The sequence below is a fragment of the Passer montanus genome, unplaced genomic scaffold (genome assembly GCF_014805655.1).
Source record: "Passer montanus isolate IOZ18808 unplaced genomic scaffold, ASM1480565v1 scaffold9, whole genome shotgun sequence".
Lineage (NCBI taxonomy): Eukaryota > Metazoa > Chordata > Aves > Passeriformes > Passeridae > Passer > Passer montanus.
In genome coordinates, this window is record NW_024374367.1 from 4,853,564 (window position 1) to 4,872,877 (window position 19,314).

General features: G+C 37.1%; 1 protein-coding gene across 5 annotated transcripts in view; it reads right to left on the reverse strand.

Annotated features, from left to right (window-relative positions):
- The window catches only part of ARHGEF3 (Rho guanine nucleotide exchange factor 3), a 111,599-nt gene that overhangs the window by 33,339 nt on the left and 58,946 nt on the right, over positions 1–19,314 (reverse strand). For all 5 annotated transcript variants that reach the window (XM_039734375.1, XM_039734374.1, XM_039734377.1 and 2 more), the window contains one exon: positions 17,541–17,603. In XM_039734375.1, the coding sequence (XP_039590309.1) occupies positions 17,541–17,603 (63 nt within the window). The remainder of the gene's footprint in view (positions 1–17,540; positions 17,604–19,314) is intronic.

Consider the following 19,314-nt stretch of genomic DNA (forward strand, 5'->3'; position numbering starts at 1 on the left):
TGAGGGGTAGAACAAATTTAGTGTTGAAGGCTCTGTACCACGAATACCCCACTGGCAAGCCACACACTGCACTGCCCAGCATGAAATTCCCAGAGACAGTCCTTTTGCTTAACATGACCTTCAACCCCTCACACAAGCAGCAGTTTAAGTAGACATGCAAGCTATCTTGAATTTCTTTAAAAAACCCCTCCCAAGGAATCTTATTTCACTCTTCAGATGTCAAACCCTGAGTTTGTGTACGAGTTCTAGGCTGCTACAGAAGAAAACAAGGTTACATAACACTTCTTGGTAACTAAATTAGCTGTAGGAAATGGGCTTGCAAGCACTTTAAGAACTGTCTTCCATAATAAAAAACAGAATACAACTTGTAATCATCCAGAACTCCTAATTTTGATTGAAGCAAAAATATTTTGTCACCTATAAAAGTTGAAAGAGGAAAAGGAAATTAAAATGTTCAATGGGAGTAAAGCCCATGTTTTTCCAGGCTGCAGGATTCTGCACTTTCATTTTGATTAATAATTATCCATTAGAAACATGATAACATTTCACTGCCTGTATACTTGTACTATTCTAAACCAAGTAGCCACGTGTAACCCAAACAAGTGGGACAAAAAAAGCAAGCAGACTGCTGGCATGTGAACACGTTGCAATAAAGCAGAAGGCAAAATGTTAATCCTTGTGTTGTACTTCAAGCACATTGTCACCTATGCTACAGGTGTTCTCTGTGTGCTCTGCCAGCTCCCCTTGAATTCACTACTCCATTCCTCCCTAAAACAAAACAGGACCCAGGAAGAGAGAGCACACACTGAGTATACAAGACTACCTAAGGGAGTTGCAATGATAATCCACAAGGAAAAAGGGTTAAGTCCTATGAAATGTCCAGCCATTGCACTGATGAATCCAAACTGAAAGGCTGAAAGGACAGCTTCATAAAAGCATAGCTGTACAATAAAGATTGGAATGCACCTCATATCTGCAGTAGAAACACAGGTATGTTATTACATACTGTTCTCTGGAATTTGGTGGATTTGTTTTTGTACAAACACTTAGAGACTACCTGCTCCTGTTCCTAATTGCTTCCTGTAGATCTGGTATTTTTATTAAACTAAAGGATATCTATCCAAATGATTGCAGTTTTGCTACAGTAAGAATCATCTATTTTGTTAGTTCAGGAAGTGCCATTTGTTTCAGTACGTGCTATCTAACAGCAGATGTGCATTAAAACGTGTCATTGCAGGATACATTAACCATAGCACATGAATAAGCCAAACAGCTGAAATAAGAAGCTACAAAGACCTTTTTGAACATGAGCAGCCTCCCTGATCTCTATGAAACTAAATCACTAGGCTGATATTGCTTGCACATATGGGAAAGATACAATAACTGGCAACAGATCTTATGGAAGGCACAGTCTAATGCTTTGCACTTGTTTTACAATTGCTACCTACCCTACTAGCACCTCTTTTTTTGTCCTGAGTTAGACATTTACATACCTACGGTGTATCTGCAATAGAGTTTTGATTCAGGTATTATTTGCCCAATATACAATAGCTCAAGGAAGGAAAGTTGCTTTGTTTGTGGTGTACAGTTTGGATTTTTTTAATCATTGCCTTGCTCTCACGTTCTTTCTCAACATCTGTAGCATTTGATCAGGAAAAATCTCTAAATCAATCAGCTACTGACCCAATATTTCTGTTAGAATTATAATATCCCCCCATCCTCTGCAAGGTCCAAGGCAATCAACAATCCTGTTAGCCAATTTTTACATTTGTACCCACATTATGAGAAAGAAGCTTTGAGTGAGATACTGCAATTTTTCAAAAATAATACATTCTTTCCATATGTAAATGAATTCCAATACCTAAGACCACAGTTTCTTTCCTACTGTATTCAGTTCTTATAGGGTGAGGATTATGTCTTGTTTGTGAAACTGGCTGGAAGTTTCTAATGCTTCTTTTCAGGAAGCATGCATCTGTTTTCCAAACCTGTTCCTTCCTAAACTTGCTAAAGCTGGCCCCAAAAATGTATCAGGAAATAACCAGAGGATGAGGGGGATGGGGAAGGAACTTCAAAGACACCTTTTCTTAATTAAATCTCGAAGTGTTACTTCTTCCTGTGGAACTGAGTCACGCAGGGCTTTCGCTGTCACACCTGACAGGGGGAGGGGAGGTTTCTCTCAGCACGGAGAAGAGGTTTGTATTTCAGCTGCCTCCTGTAATTGGCAGCCTGGAATTAATTAATGAAGTGGAACCAGCACACACTTGAGTGCAGCACACAATTAAGCATGGCAAGGAGTATCGAAAAACACTGCTGCTTGCTTTAATACTCTTTTATTGCTACAGAACATGGAGAAGTAAAACAGGAAAGGCAAATGTCAATTAACAGAGACACAAGGGTGCCTCTGGCAGTCACTGGTACCATCTGGGTCTCAGTCTGCTGCTAAGCTTTACCTGAACAAGCAGTAAGAATAGTTATCCTACCTAATAAACAATAGCTTTTTCTATTTTTAGTCTTTTTTTGGTCTCAGAATTATTTAAAATATTCTGTCTAAACCCATATGATTCATGTGGCTGCTCCAAGTAGTCTCAGCTGGAATCTCTCAGTACACTGTATCAGCATTTCAGCTACTAATTCAGCTGGAAAGCCAGGGTCAGGAATGTGTCAACTCCATGGATTCATCGACTCATGACAGGAATGTCACTTCTGTAACCTTTCTCCTTGATCAGGTCTTAGTGCTCAGCACAACCCACCTTCCCATAGATGAGACCAGATATTTAACTTCTGTATTTTAAAGAACAGTCTTCAGAGGGGTATAGAGAAAAAAAATCCCCAATTATTTTTGGAGCATTTCCTTCCATTTATTTTTGTTGTTAAGTAACAGCAGATTTTACACGTTTATTTTTAGTAGTGGCTTCTGCTTTAACTGCCCTGACAGAGTATTGCAAAGCAGCAGCTGATTTCTCCACAAATGATGTACCTAAACAAATCAGCACAAGTGACTTTGGTAACTTTACAGCTACATTACATCAATACCTACCAGAACCCAGGAGTGCCAGTGACTGCTGCTCACAGAGTAACTTGCACCCATTTGCAGCTTCACAGAGTTGCTGTTGATTCAGTTCTGCTGTACATAAGCATCAATTCAAGTAATTATTAATCCTATAAAGGAGAAAGAAGCCATTGAAGCTGTTTTCAGGTGATGCCATTCCAAACTCACAAGTGCAAGCTTGGCTGGCTCAAACCGCTTCCATATCAGGAAATGACAGCAATCTGAGAACAATAAAGGGTTCCTTCATTAGCTGTTGTAATCCCCAAGGAAAAGACCTACTTTTTCCATATAGAAGCTTCCACATGGAAGAGCTATAACATTTCAGCTTTTCTGATGATTCTCTAACAGACAAAAGATATTAATGTTGCCACTAACAATTTGTTCCTTCTTCCATTTCCTCTTTCTTTGCACAATGGGAAATTTCAACCCATTTTTTTTGAGTTACTTCTAAGAAGTGGAAAGTGATGCAAGGCAAAATGAAATCTGTAATAGCTTCATTACCAGTGTAGCTGTACCTACATATACCATAGCAACTGTTCCATAAAGGCTTTATCAACTCTCCCACTCGCATATAGGTTTACTTTTTGGAATGACCTCACACATCAGGTTACAAGAAAAAAACCTGAATGCTGCTGAATGCACCAATTCTTTGATTCTTAAACTAAGGTCACTAAAAGGAAACTATAAGATGAGAGCTTTACCAATAAATTCATCCAGCACTTGTATATCTACCACTTTGTGGTCTGTTTAATGTTAAGAATTACTTTATAATATGTCCTAATCTGCATCTCTCACTTGTAGAGAGTTTTTAGCCTACTTAAGTGAACACCACAAAGAGGAAGTTATTTTTAAAGAGCACTAAGAAGTGACAAATGTGAGAAATTATATCCAGCAAGAGATACATTGTTACTTAACTAATGGATGAAAAGTTATTAATATGTTGACATTATGAATGTTTTCTGCCACTAAAAGATGACAACAGTAAGAATCAGAGTATAACTCTACTATTGGTGCTAAAGAAATTACTTTGGAAACAAGGCAAATCTCATTTGATGGAAGGGAACATTCATTCATATCATGTCTTGTCATTTCCCCAGACAAAGGAAAGAAGTCGTCTCCATGCCAGGATGCCAGAGGAAAAACTATTTTTCCTGAGACAAACTATTTTAACTTCCTGAGGAGTTAGGCAAAAGCTGCCAGTTAGGCACCTAATCCTACCCATGACCCAAGATTCCAGTTAGAAAAATATCCCCAGACAAGAAGAAGTCTCCCTGCCAGGATGGCAGAAGAAAAACTATTTTTCCTGAGAAGTTAGGCAAAAGCTGCCAGTTAGGCACCTAATCCTACCCATGACCCAAGATTCCAGTTAGAAAAATCACTGAATTAAAAAGTACATGGTAGAGGAATGATGAATGACAAAGGCAACAAATGGGCAACAAATATTAGCTGTCTCTGACCAGGTAGTGTATTTTGGAACTTCTGTAAATGACATTTTTAAAGCCTGTGTGCAGAACAGAGAATTTGATACAGGTGCTGGCTAGAAAGTATTCTGGCAGAGAACAGTCCATTTAGCTGTGCTCCAAGGGCTCTTATAATTTTGGCTTTTGGGGTTTTTCTTTTCCTTCTTATGCTCTGCATTGACTTCATGCAGTAAAGTGATTGTAACAAATTTTTACTGAAGTACTTCCTGGCACTGTCTTTGCTTATTCCACAGCTATGCATCCTGCATCAAAAGACTCTCTCAACCACAGCAGGTCCTGAAATTCTGCACCCAGACCAAGCTCAACTACGTCATAAATAAATACAAGAATAGTAGTTTCCATTTCAGTAACGTTTCCGTATTCCTTTAGGTTTGATGAATAAATTTTCTTAGTACCACTAAGGAAAAATAAGCTCATCAGCATTTCATAACCAACAAAACCAAGCCAGAGAATATGTAAGTGACAGATGAAGTTCATGAGAAATATGTTCTGTAACCACAAACACACTTTTAACTTCAGGCAATGTCAAACCCAGCCTCCACATCACTTCCTTGGCAAATTCCACATAGCTATGGGCAGCAAGTTCATTACCATTATCATAAGTGTTAAAAACTTCATATGAGCAGAAAAGGGCATAAAAATCTGTTTATTCAGACAAGAGGTTAAAAAAGCAAAAATGTCTTCAAACATCAAAACACTCAAACTGCTTGAATTCAGAGCCCATTTCATACAGAGTGCAGGAAGTCACTGTGCTATTCTGAGTGATGGTACAAAAGAAAAAAAAAGCCACAAAAGAAGCACAAAAAACATGCAGTAAGCAAGAAACACCAGAATATAAAACAAAAAATCTCCCAGAAACAACACGATGCATACAATGAATAACATAATGTAAACAACATATTCCAATACAATAATGCTCTGACAACTCTCAGCTTTATAGCCTCAAAGTTGACTCATTTGTCTTAATTAAGAAGAAACTATGGAGCTTTCATAAAAGAGGCAAGAAACTTCATCCAACTACTCTGTACTACCTATAAATACCTTCAGAACTTTAATTAATGGTTAATTAGTAAATAGTATAAGAAACACTTGTGTAGCCTCTCCAAGAATGCTTTTGCTCTCATGACAAACCCACTTGACACAGTTTGCCTCTTCCAAATTCTTATCCTGTGTTCCCATCCAATCACATCCACATCCCTGATCACCTCTGGATCCAACAATAGATACAAATTAGACAAAAAATATCTGGTTTAGAAGATGGAAGATCTGATACAAAGATATCTATAAGCAACAAATAAGACCATATGCCCATTCAAACTTGTAACTTGTCCTTGTTAATATTTTCACACAATCTGGGTTCCTACTCCTTAGATGAAATCAGTAGTTTCTGGAAGTAATTTCATTAATTTCACAGGGAGAAGAAATTTACTGCCAGCTTCTTCCCCTCCAGCTAAGGGCTTACATTTGTTTTGTTCATTATTGAAGTTCTGGAAGTGTACATTTAGTTTAATTTATTTTGAAAGGTCTTCACTAACCTTTGCAGAAGAGTAACTGTTACGACAAGAACACAAAAGATCTTGACCAATCTTATCTCTTTAAGCTTCAACTATCCTACCTTGCCACTGCCTGTCTCGTAATTGAAACCTACAACAAAGCCAGTGAGATCTCTTGAAAGATGGAGGATTCATTCAAGGCCCAATAACACACAGCCAGTTTTTACATTTCATTGAAGAAGTCACCTTGAACACAGAAAAGGAAAACCACGGAATCAGAACTTGGGCCTTAAGCAGGTGAATTGTCATTCTAGCCTCTGGACGCTCTCTGTAATTACCAGGGTCCCTACACCAGCTACACCAGCAGGAACACATTCTTGTGTCATGAGAAATGAATTATTTAAAGCTTTAATAATCAGTTGTTTATCCACAGAATTGTAAAGCTAAACCATCATATATTGGAAACTTATTTCAGTAAGAGGCATCTGATATAGGATAAACTTAATATTCACAACAGCACTATAATGCTTGGTTTTACTTTATCAAGTAGATAAGTCACTCAGGCTGTCGATGCCTCACCAGCTAAGTGTTCTGCATATATTAAGACCAAGTTTATTCTGAAGACAAGGATGACAAATTTACATTTCTTTACATACATGATTCATTACAGTAAAGTAATTTGGAACGGAAAAATCTCAAATTATAAGTTTCAAGAGGAAATACACAAAAATTCATTAAATGTTTTAATCAACATGCTAAAGAAAAGCCAGATGTGTGGACCGTTGCTGTCCTCTGAATTACATTTTTAGAAAATCAAATCAAAAGTCAATTACATTCTCACACTGAGTTAAAATTGAGTAGAGTCATTAAGCACACAGCAACAGATATTTAAATATATTGAGTTATGTACAGTAAGGTTTGGAAATTAAATGCTTCAGCACCTTTGACAATTCTATGCAGATTAATGCATTCATCACTACCAAAACATCTTTAAAAAAGCCTGGCATAAAATTCTAAGTAATGCAAAGGAATACCTCTGGCAGCTGAACTGCCTGCATTCCAGGAAGGAGAGCTTTAAAAGATTGTGGTTTTCTTTCCAATTCTATCAAATGTTCACTAAAGAAGCCAGTTGACTGAGATAAATCAAGTGAATCCCTCCTCCATGAAGGGATTAAGCTCTTAGAAGCAAACAAAACTCAAAGGGCAACCTCTACCACAAGTACAAAGCAAATATATACCGTTTAAATAATGTATTTTATGTACAAAAATAGTAGATGATAGTCTGAATATTTCCCAAGACAAAGTCAAATCCTTTCAGTATTGGTTTCTTTTAGAACAGTGGTAAAAAATATCAGCTAGATTGTTACAAACATTGCTTTAAGAATTAACAGATCAATTTAAAAATTGACTTTTTAATCCAATTAATGGCTGATATCAGAGATAAGACAGAGGAGAATACAGAGGAAGTAAATGAAAAATCCTCTAATATAGCAGCAGATTTACATTTTTTTCCTGCAAATGCAGAACTGTGTGAATGAACCTTGCAGGTTTACAGCAATTTTTTTGCTGACTAATTTTTGTAGTCATGTAAATGAAGAAGTTAAATAAATGTAAATATCGTATAAATTACCACTAGAGAGGGTGTGTCCTCACCCAGGTGGGATGACTTCACAATTACTAATGTTCAGTCTTCTGTATGTTAGTGGGTATATCTAAACCACCAGAGTATGACTCTGCAAGTTTTAGTTCTCTTTTTTCTGCAGTTTTTTTCAGCAGCAGCAGAGGTGACACGCTAATATACTGTTGACAAACACATTCATACACTTGTAAAAAACACCTTTATGTTTTTTTGTAAAATGCTCTTAGAGCATTTTAAAACACTTGTTAAGCTTCTACTTGCTGGAGGCTCTCCCCTCCTGGCGCTTCCCAGAGCATGGAAAGGGAGCAGGGTGCAGGTGTGTAACAGAGGCAGCAGCTGTAAGCAGATACCCTTCAGCTGTCCTGATTACAGAGTTACAGTGATAACAGAATGAGAGAAAAAACAATAAAAATTTTTCCCTAAGAGATAAGAGGACCTAAAGGCTACCAAATGAATTGAAAAATCACTGCTATGCAGAGATAATTTTCTAGGATTATTGTGGCATTACCACAGCATTCTAAGATTATATGAAACTTTTATGACAAATCATGTTACACTTCTCTGTTGTAAGATTCACCTGCTTATGTCTGCCTACACTGCCCTGCACTGGAGTGGCCTTGGCTGGCAGCCTGCATTGGGATGTACCCTTGCAATTGCAGTAAAGAACACTCCCCCAGGAATTTCTGTGCTTTGGTCTCAAAGCAGGTCAGGAAAACCAACACAGATTTGTTGCATTTTTCAGATAAGGATCTGATCAAGAGAGAAGTCCAATGATCCACTGAAGGGTACACAGAAAACTTAATGCTTGTGAGGGAATAAAAACAAGCCAAATAGACCATGTAACCACAAATGTCTGAGTGAAACTTCTTATCTCTTTTTTTTTAAACTACTTTCACCAGCTAAAATTAGGAAGTACCTACTAGAAAATTTTTAACAGTAAGCTTGCCTTTGTTTTCCTTGTTGCTAAGCTCTTGCTGAAGAAGTCATTTGATAATGACTTTCCTGCTAAGATGCAGCCTGTTTTAAAAAACACAAAGCCTAATATTACAGGTTTCGTCAAAAGATGGAAGCAGATGTTATCTGTTATTTAATGAAAATCACCTCAACATATTGATAAAATTACTTTAGCTTCACATTAGCTGACAAAAATACCTCCTGTGACCTACCTAAGGAAAATACTTCATCTGAAAGAACTGATTATCTGTAGGTCCTGGCTACAGTAAAAGTACCACACAGGATCCCCTGCCCATACCTGCTCAGGGGATTTTATACTGATCTGAATGCTCACATGTGGTGTAAGACAGTGCCTCAAACTGGTTTGTGACTAGGAAACCTTGCTAACAATAGACTGAGAAGCTCTGGGCTGGACTGCCTGCAGGAGTAGTAGAGGCTTCTAAAAAAGACCATGCAAAACTATCTGTAATGAATAATTTAATTATCATTTAATTCAACCACCAGGAGATGGATGGGACAATGCCCTTACAAGGCCTGTCCTGATGCTGTGATGTAGAGAGGTATCCTGCTGTATTTATGTACCAACTTCATTTCTTGTCATGGTTGGTCACTTCTAGAAGCACAGCCAAAATGTAGCTGGCATTGCAAAAATTCATGGACTTCAACTATACAGCCATGCTGATTCAATGAATCCTGGCTTGGCTTCCACTCCAGACTTCAGTAAGCACTGGACTATGTCAGGCACTCCCAGTGGATATGATTTGAGGATGAATGGGGAATCCTTTCCTTCTTCCATAGAATATAGGTAGACTGCTTCAGTCAAAAGTTTAACATAACTTGAAAAACCTCAACTCTTTGGCTTCAGGCCACACACAGCACATTGCTTATATGTGCCTTCATTTTTTTTTACAAATTATGTCTGCACAGTCCATATTACAAATTCAATATAAAATACAGTTACCAATAATGATGTATAAAACTTAATTTTAGAAAATGTATGGCATTACATGTTATTTATCTCTATAGAACTAATATCAGGGTTTATTTTGACCTCTAAATAAACCAAATTACAGTTACTCATTACTTTATTCAATTTCATTATGAAAACCTCCTCTGCAAGCCTTCATCAAACCAACCACCACACACAGTGCTTAACAGATATCCAACTTCATAGCTGCCAATAACATCTGGCTAATTTCAGTTCACAAATGCTCCCAATTTGCCATGTAGAAAATAAGCAAATGTCAAGCCTGTTTCTGTAACCCAAAATAATTTAAACTGAATTAATTAAGATACAGAACATTAAAGAATTCAAACTTCAGTTGCCATTTTCTCTTATGTAGAATACCATAAATTACAGTTATTACTATGCAAACCAATTCTTTGAAATAGAGCACAGACTTAGGTACACCACTTTTGACTGAATCAGAAAGATAAACTGTGGTACATGCAAATGTCATAAGAATCATAAAATCATCTTATTTCTGAATATAAATTTATTTTCCATCTCATATATTTCTCACTGAGGTAATTTGCTGCTATTGAGAGCTAAGTCCACAGACTGAGTGGATGTTTTTGATGAAACCTTTCTGCTTTGGAGGCAAAACCTTAGATCCTTTTCTTCTCTTTTGTCAGTATAGCCAAGGGAAGAAAAAATTGGCACCTCACCCAAGAATTGTTATAACCTATTTCCAGATTTTTATCAGAAGCCTTCCACAGTTCCCAAGACTTTATTATCTAAGATTTGATCAATAACTAAACTGCATGGCAAAAGTATAACAGACAGCTTGCAGTGTCTGAAAACCATCAGGTTTGGGGTTTTACCACATCTTTCTTGCTCCACAGTGATACACATTTCAGTTTCAGAACAGTAACACTGAGCATGCCTCATCAGGAAAAAAAATTTGAAGAAAAATAATTTTCTAGGAACCAACAAGTTCCCCAACAAAATTTCCCCAAGAAGTTCCCCAACAAAACCATTTTATGGCTTTACTTCCCCCTCCGAGACTGCAGAATGCCAAGAACTGTATAAATACAGAATTTCAAAGGAAAGGAAACTGTATATAAAACAAATTTATGATGTTGTATCAAATAATGCCTTGCACATGAATTTAAATAGGAGCAGACAAATAGATGCTAGCAAGTCACAATAAGATAGTGTTATAATTTGAGCTAAACCATTAAAAAAAGTTCGTTTTAATGATCATACTTCATTTAAGGTATCTATAGACCAGCTTTAATTTCTAGAAACTGCGTGAATACATACAAGAGATACATTTTCTTACTCAATTCCCAAGTATGTTGCAAGAATGTTTGGTGTGTGTTTCCAATGGTTTGGCATATTAGTACAGGCAGGTTGGCACTGAAGATGTTCATCACAAAGTTCATCACACATTTGCTGTCTTCACCAAAATAATCCTTGAGATTTGGAAGAATTAGCCAAATTCTGAGTTGTTCACATAAATAAAGAGTAATTGTATAACTACACAGGAACTCTGAGACCATACTAGAATGCAGAGGGGGAAAGATGCAGCCTGACCAGCAACTTACACATTTTTCCAATAGAGCATTGTATGCCTCATCTAATGAGAAATAGCAAGAGAATAACAAAACACAGCCTTAAGATACAGAACATTACTCCAAATAATGCCAGCAGCAGAGGGTGTAGTCTATGACAATCACATGAGGGATTAATAATGGATTAAGAGTAGTCACAGTATAATAAAGTCTGAATCCAGATGAGCACTGACCACCCTGCTGCAGAGCAATATTCAAAGGTTATGAATAATTCAAACATATTGTATATGTCTTACTGGGCAAGCTGAACACCTTTTATACTATGAACATGCAACAGACCACAGTTAAGAGAAATAAAAGACCCAGATACAATATATATTTTAATTATCTTGACTCTGATAAGCTGATGTGGAAGTAATCCTCTCTAAGCTTATAAAGCTAGCTTGCTATACCTTAGCAATCAAATATAATTGAATTTATAATTAAGTTTAATTAGGTCAAATAATGTTTCAGCTATATTGACTATTAAATACATAATAAATGATCACTTTGCACTAAAAGCAATCAAAATTAATGAACTCTGGTCTAGTGTATGCAAATGTAGCTTAAGTCTGGGTATCTTTTAGTTTGTATTTTATAATGGGACATATTTTATTAACGTGCAAGTAGACAGATGAGCAATAAGACATTTCCAGTTCACTCAATGCTAAGTGACTATTTGGCAGAGCTTAATTTTCAGTAATGATAACTGTGCCATATAACAAAAATAAATAGCTCTTCTTTATGAACGGGTTTTACATGTCTAGTTCATCATGTATTTGTTGTATGTTCCTTCTCAATATAACAACAAGAGCAACTTCCATGAGTTCACAACAAATCTGCATACAACCAGCTGCAGAGGAGAACTGCACACCACTGCCCTGAATCTTTTTCTGGATGGAATTTTGCTCAAGTACCATTTTATTCCGAAAAGTCCAAATTTTGTAGTAGGTTTTGCCAGCTTTTTGTTCTGGAAATCTCCTGAATTATGATTTTAGAGTTCAGACATATGAGGCACACAGGATCATCACTATTCCAAGATTTCAACTGTGCAGTTACCCCCTTAGAACAGCCATTAAAAATGCAGTGCTGTTAAGCACCTTGCTGAGTGCTCTGTGCAATAATCTCCAGATAACAATGTTCACCACCACTTTGCTCAGTGGGATATATTAACTCCATTTAATAGCTATGGAATACAAGAAAGAACCAGCTGCCTGTGCCTGAGTAAGGAGCACAATCCTCCAGTGCTACACCAGGCTCAGGAGAAGGTTGCACTGAAAGAAGAACCACTCTATATTCAAAGCTGGGTTACGAGGAAAGAAAAAAAGTCACAGCAGCAACGAGAAGCAAAAGCACAGGCAGACATAATCCAGAAGCTGCTCAGAATTTAACTAAGGAGAAAATGTTTGCAACAGGAGGAATCTAGAGCAGGACTCATTGAGGTGTTTTAAATACAAAAAATACTTTGCCCTCTATGATCATTAAAGCTGTCTCATTTTACCTGCCCCAATTCCCCAGCCTTTAAAGGGATAGCAATAAAATCTGAAGTTTATGTAAGCCAGGTTAATTACATCATGTCAGTAAACCATTATGCATATGCAGCTCAATAAGCTATCACCATTCTGAGAGCACAAGCATGAAACATCACTGGCTGAGTTAACTGGACAGACTGAAGTCCACTGACCGAGTTGAGCCTCCCAGTGGAGGCCAACATGAACAAAGCCATGTCAGATATTAGACAGATTTCCCTTTAAATAAACTTCTGACCGCTGTGGCCTTGTACATTCATGCACCCAGCCCTCACAGTCTGCTGGCCACATCTGTCACAAGTTATCACCAACTATTTGACATTGAGGAGATTTGCAAATCCACTTATTTAAGCTGGCAATAAAATGAGCCAAGTCCAACCAGTTAGTTTAATAAGCCAGTTTATCAACTCCTGAAGCATCAGTGCCAGTCCAGATCACTAAACAAATACAAAGATCATTTAACATGCTTAGGTTACCAGTCCTTGTCCTGAGTCAGCAAAGCTCCAAGCAGGTTTCCTGTGAAAGGAAATTCTGTCAGTATGACTTACTCCCTTGGAAAAGACAGGTATGTCTGGCAATGGTCACAGAAAAAAAAATCAGTCCTAGAAAAAAAATTTAGATCTATTTTTGTAAAAGGATTGTAGACACATGATGATGTAATTGGCAGGAGACCCATATGGACGTTGCTTTCCAAGGTATGAAGTAATCCAGTCCTTAAATAGTTAATAGCCTCTTTCTTTGCCACCCCCACCCTCTCCTGGACAGAGGTGGCCACCAGATACATTTACACAAACTGCAATAGACAGTAAAGATGGACAGATCTTTCCATTGCCAAGCACAAAAACGAGGTGCATCCCTGAGGTGATGCCTGTGGAACCACCACCAGCTTTTTACATCAGCAGCTCAGGGAGCTGCAGAACTGGCCAGACCAGGAGTCATTTATCTCATGCAAACCAGACAGTGTGCTGCACAGGAGAGCTAATATACTGATTTGTTATATACATACAATATTTAATAAAAAATAACCCGTTTTATTACACAGCTTGAGAGATTTTATTATCTGTAAAAATTTAATGATCTGTCATTATCCCACTGAAAATCTGAGTACATAATAGGGAACAACACATTCAAATTTTCATATTCTTAGGCCTGGAAAATAAATGCATTCATTGAAGATATACATATAAACCATTTGGCACATCTTTTCAGGGCAAAAGAGAGTTGCTAGACAAAAGAATCTGAACATTTAATTATTTACATCATGCTGTAATCCAAACACTCCAATTAAGTAATTTCAAAATTGTTGTTGCTTGGAAGAAAAGAAGGATTGCATTGGCTAATCAACATCTCCTGAGAATGGCCATGACAGGCTAAGGATGGACCTCAGGCCAGCATAATTTCCCTAGCAATAGTGAAAAAAAGCTGTTCATGTGAAAGCAGAGTAAACACCTAGTGACAGACACGTAGTTTGCTCTCCCAGACTCAGAAATATGCAGCTTCAAGAGCTTCTTCAGATGGATGGCTTCACTCAGTCTAATAGCTCTTGACAGTTTTTTCTTCCATGAATTTACCCTATTTGTTTTCTGAACTCCTGCAAAACCTCTGGTATCCACAGCACCCTGTGCCAGAATTGTGCCACTGTGTGGTAGCTGAAATGGCATTACTTTTGTTTTGGTAGGAACCTACAAACAGCTTTATTTTGTGTCCTTAGTCCTAACCAAGAGAAGGAATAACCTTACACAGACCACTTCTCACGGAACTAATCACATGCCAATTTCTTCCCAGGATATTTGATTTCAGTTGATGTAAGTTCCAGTATTTTTGACTGTTTTTTAAACAGAAACTGTTCCAAACTTTTAATTATTCTAGACACTTCTTCTCACTCCTTTCTTCAGCCTCTCTCCATTTTTGGGAATAAGTTACTCTGTATGTGAGGCAACAGAGAAAGGAAAAGTGACCTTGCATAACACCACCACAGCTGGTTTCTGTGAGGTATGAACTGATTATTTTTGACATATTCCTTCTTTTTGAAATTTGCCATCACAAACATGAGAATAAAAGACAGCCAACTTTCTGCCTTGTAACAGAACTCTTGAGTTACCTATAATGTAAGCCATGGCTCTCTAAAATCAAAACCCAAAACATAAAAAGAGACATCTCTTCTCAACATAAATAGCATTTAATGACACACAGAGAACAAAATGCTTTTCCAGGTAAGTGTTCAGCCATGGACGGCCAGATTTCAGCCATCCCTTTTGTGCCACAACATTCCACAGTGCAATTAGAAGACCCTCCAATGTTTCCCAAAAACACGAGACATTTGGTATTCAGTCTAGTTGCATTCTCAGCACTTTTATCATTAATCACAAGAAAAATATGACATGAAAGGAAGAATAAAGGTTCATTTGCCATGTCTAGGAGGCTCACAAAGGTGACAGTCCTCCTTTACCTGGGGGGCTGATAATCTAATGGGCAGGAACACAAGCCATGAGAAAATGTAAACTCTTCCTGCCCAACTTGTTTTAATGTCAACAGCACCTGGTTTTGATGGGCACGCTTGAACCATTACCTGAAGTTTAAAAACCTGAGGGTGTTGTTCTAAATTCACATGCCAGGCTCATTTCTTAGCCAAAGGCACCTACCCTCTCCAAGTCAGTCACCATGACAGTTTAAGTCTCCTGTCACAGCCAGAAGCAAACTGGCCTTAACAGCAAATCCTGTCAGTGGGGAGGGCACAGTATGTACCCCATGCTGAACAGGAACCTGCAGTATTGCAGTGTGCAAGAGCTCAGGGCAAAGAAATCCTCAGACATAAGACACAATATAGTCTGTACAGCATAAACCAATCAGCACTTTTTGGTAACAGAAAAAAGGAGTGACAAGCTTGAAGTTATCTCAAGCAGAAAAAGATAAATCAACTAGTGTTTAGATAAATTGTACATTTAAATAAACTGATCATTCTTCAAGATACAATGCATACCTTTTATATTCTCATGGGATATTCCCCACCCTGTTGACCTGAGTGATTGTGAAGCACTGTAAGGAAAGATTCAACTTCTTCACCCATTCATCTCTCACCCCTATTTTCTAATACAGACTCCAGCATGCATTTACATTTAAACAGTGAAATTCTGCCTTGATGACAGTGGGAAGAGTTTTCTTAACAGGCCTTCACACATTTTATTGAAAAGATCCCTCTAAATAGGGATTTACACATCTTTTAATGAAAATCTAAATTCAATGGTTTTTTCTAGTCATTGTCTTACAGATCAATGTTTAGTGAATTACTTTATCTCTTCTCAGGTTCATGTTTTGGCAATAATAATGGTTACACAGAAAAACAATACCAAGAAAATAATATTTTATAAGTTTTAAGTGTTATTTAATAACTGCAAATGAAGGACATTGCTATTGTTATTGCTGTATCTATTGCTCATCAGAAAACCACAAACCTCACTTTGCTCAGTGCTCTGTCTGTATTTCTGTGGAGCAAACTCAGAGCTAAGATTAGATCACATTAGAACACCCTCCTCCAGGAACTCTATGAGCAGAAATTGTCCTCTTCAAGCAGAATTTAAATCTTTAGCTATTAGGCAAAGAAGAAGTTATATTCATCCAAGTATTTCTACTGCAGTGGAACAGATTCTACGCAAGGAAATTTTACATAATTGTCTTAATCACCGAAGATTAAAATACACACTTTTTCTAGAAACAAAAATAGTTAAACCCAGCATTTTCCATCCCATATCAGAGTTAAGTATGTAAAAATTATCAATTTGTCCAAAATAATAATAAATAGTCAACAATTCCTTTCGAACGCCTTTAAATAAATAACAATTCCTTTGAAGTTGGGCCCAGTGTAAGGTCTGATGGGATGAACTAACATTAAAGTATTAGTTCACAGACAAGGTCTGGCTACTGTGGGTTTATGATTTCCAGAATAGTGCTGGATTCTACCCAGCTCACTTGAAGTGCCTGCAAGAGATTGTGTTTGTCTGCAGCCATCCAGGCAGGTGAGCCCTTAAATGTAATTAATGCTTCAAAGAACAGGTACACTTCAAACCAAAATTAACATCTGATCATTAAATAAACCACAGCACTAGGTTTGACACTTGGTTAAAAAAAAAAAAAAAAACCCTGTTAAAACAAGTAGTGTTTTTTCTCTATTTTTCCCACAATTTTTTCTGTCTGTACTACGTGAGAGGTGTGCAGAAAAGGAAAACTGGTTCAACAGCTGACTGTAAACAGAACACTGAAGAAATATTGATGGAAACACTGGACAGAAGGAATGGCAATTTTTTCTACGTCTATTTTAGTTCCATGGATTTGAAACTATAACTTCAAGCGTACCTTTATGACACAAGTTTACAGGAAAAACAACACACATTGCTGTTTACTGCATAATTACCCTCATTAATACTTTGATTCAACATCCACCATAATCAACAGAAAGAGTTTGCTTCTTACAGCTTGCATTAACCAGCACTGACAACTGAAACGGAATTTCTCGTACACCCATTCAACAGCATAAAAGGTCTATATTTAAATCCTGCATTCACAAAGTCCTTTTATCATGTTAATTATTTACTAATAAGAGATTCAATGCTTTACAATAAACTGTCATTATGACATCATTTTCCTTTTAAAGGTTTAATACAGAAAATGAGAGGAGTAATTAGCAAACTTTTTTTCATAACAAGCAGAACAAGTTATTCATGCTATGTATGAAAACAATACAGCTAAGAAGATGGAACAGGTTTATTTCAGAATACTCCTAACAGCCATATTTTAGTTTTGGGGGTAGAGAGGGTGGGCAAAAAAGAAAATTAAATTACTCACACTTGTATCCAGGCTGCAGATACTGATTGTGTCTTCATCTTGAGTACTCTGTTTCCGTTTTTTCTATAAAGCAAAATGAAAAGAAAGCTCAGTTTTGATAAGCAGTACCAACTGCCTTTGGCTTGATTCCGAGACAAGCATACATCATGATGTCATACACATATATTTATGTGTATATATATTTAACTTACTCTTATTATCATTATAATATCTATGTATGTGAATATAAACTCTCTTTTCACGAGTTGAAAAGCTACCTATTAGCACATAGTGAATTAAATGCTGTTCCTTTTCTGCTCACATAGGTTCACTTCAGTTAAGAAACTTACTTCTAACTAAAAGCATAAGTAATTATTCCATGTTAGAATGTACTTTGGCACTTGATATGAACTTTTGTATCTAATAAGACTGTCAGGAAGAGAAACTCATATTTTGTGCTGAAAGCCTATACTTAAGATTTTTCAAAGGCTACCTTCAGCAATCAAGTCCTACCTGCAGACAGTCAATATAAAAGGTGAGATGTACTGCAGGAATCCCACTAGTGTATGTCAGGGTTTCACTCTCCACATCAGTGATTGCATTCTGCTCCATATTCAGGTTTTGGGTTTGCAAATGGCAAGCCCTCCCTTGTGTCACTTCACAGGTTCACCACAAGATTAATCTTCATGCACTTCAAATAAGTGTGAAATGTCATTTAACAGAGCTCTAGGTTGTCTACCAGGCCAGGAAGCTTCAGGAAACAAGAGAAGTCACAGAATGCATGGCTCTTATTTATCCAGCTGTGTTGTCTTCCAGAGTCAACCAGAGATAAGCAATAACACATAATTATAGCTGGGATTTAGTTTCCAGTCTACAGAAGTCAAAGATGAGCAATTTAGAAACCAAAAACCCCAGAGAGATGGCATACAGAGTTCATAGCTTATGGGATATCAAAAGCTCAGCTAAAAGGTAGAAGCTGCACACAATGAAGGTATTTCTTATTAAAAAAAAAACAAAGGTAGAAAAATTGTATCCCCCCCATCCCCAGTGTCCATGCCCCCAGCTCTTGTGAAGCCAGTGAAACAATTTCAAATCTACAAGGTCAAGCATATGGTTTCTGAGAACTTTCTTTGACAAGAAAAGATAAGGAATATTTATCACAAAATCCAGAAGTTTTTATTTCATACTCTTTTAAAACTAAACCCTTGGTGTTGAAATCTTTTATGTTTATTCACTGGTTTTCAGCAGATCTTTGACTCATTTAAATACAATTTTGCTTATTTTTCAGAAAATAACTTCTGACACTTTTTTTTTAAACAATAATTTCAAAGTCAGAAACAGCTGTGTTTTAATATCATTATTGCCCAGAAACTGGACCATAAGTTCTGTCACCACATAACACAGTGAGAAATGTTTTATGAAGGCAATTCTTCACCCTCAGACTAAGCACAATCAAATCGCTTTTACTGCTACAGTATGGACTATTAGCAACAAGTTAAAGGACTGACTAGAACACAAATTTCTGGACCAGACCACACTGAGCTATGAATAGAAATATCTGAAATAATACTGACTATGTTTGCTTATCCTGTATCAGTCTTTTATAAGGTTTGTTTTTTGCCCACAGGATGAGCTAACTTGAATTACTATTCTAGGGTTAGCAAATGTGAATTCATTGTGCAAAACACAAACCAGGGATGAGATCTGTCAGGTCAGTACTTTGCCCAGAGAGTAACATCTCCAAAGATTCTAGCTGCAGACTAGAACATGTTGCAGACTGTTCTTCAAACCTAAT